The sequence below is a fragment of the Branchiostoma floridae genome, chromosome 5 (genome assembly GCF_000003815.2).
Source record: "Branchiostoma floridae strain S238N-H82 chromosome 5, Bfl_VNyyK, whole genome shotgun sequence".
Lineage (NCBI taxonomy): Eukaryota > Metazoa > Chordata > Leptocardii > Amphioxiformes > Branchiostomatidae > Branchiostoma > Branchiostoma floridae.
The window spans coordinates 4,433,966-4,439,230 of record NC_049983.1 but is presented as its reverse complement, the minus strand read 5'-3'; the positions used below and the strand labels follow the sequence as shown (position 1 = coordinate 4,439,230).

Below are 5,265 nucleotides of genomic sequence, written 5' to 3'. Positions count from 1 at the left end.
CTCCCCTAGCGTACTATCGACCCTATTTGTACCAATTTCTACAATTAGTCCACCATTCCACAGAGCCTGGTAGTGGCTACAGATGGACGGCACCATAGGCTTTCTGCAACTTATGATCCACTTGCTCACAAAGTCACATGTTGTATCTAACACCATAGAAGAAGCAGATTGTCCATTCCTTGATAAAAATCATAAAGGCTTTAGTCAACAGTTAAAAATTGGTGAAAGTCCAATTTCTTGTGCTTGAAATTGTATCTCGAGTGACTTTTACCAATACAAAATTACATACACAAGTTAAGTAACTTTAAACCCCAGCGCACAAATATATACACGGTAAAATATAGACCATTCTGGTATACCATAGAACATTAACTTATTGCCTCTTATATATTATTTCCTTGCTGAATCCTCGTCGTGTGTCGTGGTGACCCAGGATTTCTCCCAGGTTTCCCGCCATCCCGCGTACGTGCACGTCACCACAGACTTCAGCAGGTAAGCAGCTGCTATGGCACAGAAGAAGCCACCGTACACAGTGTACTGGAGGAGGGGAAACAACTGTTATAAAAAATGCTTTGTACATGTACTTTATATTGAATACAACACATTTCTTATTTTTCTATCTTTTTCATCACTAGAATTCATACCATCACTGGAATGGACTTCGTCACTAGAATAAATGAATTTTTGTTTGTTTGTTATTTAAACCGTACATCTTCTCCTCGGAGCATTTGTTTTTACATCTAAGAAACAACAAACAAACAAGCAACAAACTTGAATAGACCATGTGTCTAAGGTTAAAAGTAATTGTATTTGCTTCTCAGGTGATGTCATGACTAGGCATGCTGGGTACTGGTACAGAATTGTTTTTTCGTGTTGAACTGGTTAGAAAAAAAAACTTAAAAAAACAACTCACTCACTCACTCACTCACTCACTCACTCACTCACTCACACTCACTCACGTAGCTCACGTAGCTCACTCACTCACTCACTCACTGACACTCACTCACTCACGTAGCTCACTCACGTAGCTCACTCACGTAGCTCACTCACTGACCATATGCATCACTCACTCATTCACGTAGCTCACTCACATAGCTCACTCACTCGCTCACTCACTCGCTCACTCACTCACTCACTCACTCACTCACTCACATAGCTCACTCACTCGCTCACTCACTCACATAGCTCACTCACTCACTCACTCACTCACTCACTCACTGACCATCACTCACTCATTCACGTAGCTCACTCACATAGCTCACTCACATAGCTCACTCACTCGCTCACTCACTCACACTCACTCACTCACTCACTCACATAGCTCACTCACTCACTCACTCACTCACTCACATAACTCACTCACTCACTCACTCACTCACTCACTCACTCACTCACTCACTCACTCACTCACTCACTCATGTAGCTCATGTAGCTCAGGAAGCCGTAGGGGCAGTAAGGCTGTTCACAAATGGACCAGATTTTGGACCGAGTAGAAAATGACCAGATTACATCAGCAGAGGTTTACACATTTCCACTTACCACTTCAAGAAAATAACAAGATTGAACTAGAGTTTAATAGTCATTTCCACAAAGCTTTTACTGTCAAATTTACAAATGAAAAGATAGTATCTTAAAATGCTAGTGTGTGTCGAATACTCCACCAAATAGGTTCCTTTGTAGCAAATTGGACCATTGTCAAGTTTTCACAATTAGATCGCAGACCAGGACCTGATCTTCTGGACTTGAACTGGGCCTGTATTGAATTTTCTATACCGGTACCCACAACTGGTCATGTTATTACAATGTACGTGTACTTACCTGTGCTTGCACAGGTGTAGCCAGTACTCTCCTGTCCACTACTACAGTGGTCAGTACTTACCTGTGCTTGTACAGGTGTAGCCAGTACTCTCCTGTCCACTACTACTACAGTGGTCAGTACTTACCTGTGCTTGTACAGGTGTAGCCAGTACTCTCCTGTCCACTACTACTACAGCGGTCAGTACTTACCTGTGCTTGTACAGGTGTAGCCAGTACTCTCCTGTCCACTACTACTACAGCGGTCAGTACTTACCTGTGCTTGTACAGGTGTAGCCAGTACTCTCCTGTCCACTACAGTGGTCAGTACTTACCTGTGCTTGTACAGGTGTAGCCAGTACTCTCCTGTCCACTACTACTACAGCGGTCAGTACTTACCTGTGCCTGTACAGGTGTAACCAGTACTCTCCTGTCCACTACTACTACAGTGGTCAGTACTTACCTGTGCTTGTACAAGGTGTAGCCAGTACTCTCCTGTCCACTACTACTACAGCGGTCAGTACTTACCTGTGCCTGTACAGGTGTAGCCAGTACTCTCCTGTCCACTACTACTACAGTGGTCAGTACTTACCTGTGCTTGTACAGGTGTAGCCAGTACTCTCCTGTCCACTACAGTGGTCAGTACTTACCTGTGCTTGTACAGGTGTAGCCAGTACTCTCCTGTCCACTACTACTACAGCGGTCAGTACTTACCTGTGCTTGTACAGGTGTAGCCAGTACTCTCCTGTCCACTACTACTACAGTGGTCAGTACTTACCTGTGCTTGTACAGGTGTAGCCAGTACTCTCCTGTCCACTACTACTACAGTGGTCAGTACTTACCTGTGCTTGTACAGGTGTAGCCAGTACTCTCCTGTCCACTACTACTACAGTGGTCAGTACTTACCTGTGCTTGTACAGGTGTAGCCAGTACTCTCCTGTCCACTACTACTACAGCGGTCAGTACTTACCTGTGCCTGTACAGGTGTAGCCAGTACTCTCCTGTCCACTACTACAACGGTCAGTACTTACCTGTGCCTGTACAGCTGTAGCCAGTACTCTCCTGTCCACTACTACAACGGTCAGTACTAACCTGTGCTTGTACAGCTGTAGCCAGTACTATCCTGTCCACTACTACTACAGTGGTCAGTACTTACCTGTGCTTGTACAGGTGTAGCCAGTACTATCCTGTCCACTACTACTACAGTGGTCAGTACTTACCTGTGCTTGTACAGGTGTAGCCAGTACTCTCCTGTCCACTACTACTACAGTGGTCAGTACTTACCTGTGCCTGTACAGGTGTGGCCAGTACTCTCCTGTCCACTACCACAGCAGTCAGTACTTACCTGTGCCTGTACAGGTGTAGCCAGTACTCTCCTGTCCACTACTACAGTGGTCAGTACTAACCTGTGCCTGTACAGGTGTGGCCAGTACTCTCCTGTCCACTACTACAGTGGTCAGTACTTACCTGTGCCTGTACAGGTGTGGCCAGTACTCTCCTGTCCACTACTACAGCGGTCAGTAGTGTCTGCAGTCCCAGGGCCACAAATGTGTTGATCCCAAACAGCAGAGCATACAGGGCTTTGTCCAGGTTCTTTGCAACTTCAAACCTAAAAGTTAAAGTAATATCATAGGTCATTATCTAACAGTGGATCTTAACTGTTTTGTGCCAGGTTTAGGCACTGCAGGCGGTATCGTGCGTATGCCTGCATATGTGTCACATAATGTGCATACAACTGTGTATGAAAAAAGTGTGAATACTTGCTAAACCTTTATTTTTTTCACTTTTTACAGTACCTTAAGATCCAGTCACAGGATAATGTATATCAAATCTAAAGAAAAATGTTAAAACGGACCTCATACGGACTTGATATGTGCTTGGTACTTGATACTTATGACTAAACCTTAACAAGGTACTGAAAAAAGTGGAATTAAAGACAAGTGGTGGGAAAGAAAATCAATGTAATAAACCTGAACTTTACAAATGGAACATGACACAATAAAGGCAATGCTGTAAGCACATGCATAATATTTACCTCATCACATGGCTCAGGGAAAATATACAATAACTGTAACTGCCATGTAACTGTCTTGTTTATCTTTATGCTTACTCAAACATATTACATACAATGACCAACTCCTTACTTCTGTTAGGCCTAAGTCAGAGCTCTGTCCTGCCACTTGCTACATTTATATGTGTATCAGCACCATACAATGTCTACTAGTACTACTTTACCAGCAATCCTAACGTCTGGAACAGATCATTGACCTTATTTCTTTGGAGAAAACAAAGAAACCGAGGTCAACATAAAAATGTCGCCACACCCACGTTGCTATGGTAATGAGTGCCTGGTAGGATGTTCTGTAGATGACGTAGCAGACGTAGCACACCCAGATGTTCTGTGTGGTTGCCATGACGAACAGCAGCAAGGCCATCCCCAGTGAGACAACCCCCAGCACAGCTTCTCCCACTATTGACCACTTCAGCTTCACATGCCCCATTAGGAGGGACACGAGGGCACCTAGCAGAAAGATAAAAAACTGCAGGTGATTGTAATACATGTTACTATACATTTGTCTTTAATCGGGTAACTCCATGTAGTCAAAAGAGTATAAAAGATAGCAGATCTGACGGAGAATTTGCCAACAAATAATAGTCTCTCTCTCTTTCTCTAAGATCCTCTCTGTGTCTTTCTCTCTGTGTATGAGTAAGTATCTCTATCTTTTGCTACCTTATCTGTTTTCTGTCTTTTTCTCTCCATTTCTCTGCCCCTCTCTGTACATATCTGTTTCTCTCTCAATCTGTTTTGTCTAGCTCTCTCTCTTTCTCTGTCTTTCTCTGTCTCCGTTTCAATCTTCTCTTATTCTTAAGCTGTTTGTCTTTTTATGTATCTCTCTGTATCCCTCTCTCCGTCTCTGTATCCCCTCTCCCTGTCTCTCTCTCCCTCTCTGTATCCCCCTCTCCCTCTCTGTATCCCTCTCTGTATCTCTCCCTCTCCCTCTCTCCCTCTCTGTATCCCCCTCTCCCTCTCTGTATCCCTCTCTCTGTATATCTCCCTCTCTGTATCTCTCCCTCTCCCTGTCTCTCTCTCCCTCTCTGTATCTCTCCCTCTCCCTGTCTCTCTCCCTCTCTGTATCTCTCCCTCTCCGTCTCTCTCTCCCTCTCTGTATTCCCCTCTCCCTGTCTCTCTCTCCCTCTCTGTATCCGTCTCTCCCTCTCTGTATCCCTCTCTGTATCCCTCTCCGTATCTCTCCCTCTCTGTATCCCCCTCTGTATCCCTCTCTCCCTCCCTCTCTGTATCCCCCTCTCCCTCTATCTCTCCCTCCCTCTCTGCCTCCCTCTCTGTATCCCTCTCCCTCTTTCTCCCTCTCTATCTCTCCCTCCCTCTGTATCCCTCACTGCCTCTGTATCCCTCTCTCCCTCCCTCTCTGTATCTCTCTCTCCCTCTCTGTATCCCTCTCTCCCTCTCTC

The 5,265-nt window shown here is 44.9% G+C and overlaps 1 protein-coding gene across 1 annotated transcript in view; it reads right to left on the bottom strand.

Annotated features, from left to right (window-relative positions):
* Nucleotides 1-23: 23 nt before the first annotated feature.
* Nucleotides 24-5,265, bottom strand: part of LOC118415611 (thiamine transporter 2-like) — an 11,592-nt gene continuing 6,350 nt past the window's right edge. The window contains exons 3-5 of the mRNA XM_035820318.1: nucleotides 4,123-4,371; nucleotides 3,262-3,403; nucleotides 24-537 (exon numbers count right to left, since the gene is read on the bottom strand). Of these exons, the coding sequence (XP_035676211.1) occupies nucleotides 391-537; nucleotides 3,262-3,403; nucleotides 4,123-4,371 (538 nt within the window). The 3' untranslated portion in view covers nucleotides 24-390. The remainder of the gene's footprint in view (nucleotides 538-3,261; nucleotides 3,404-4,122; nucleotides 4,372-5,265) is intronic.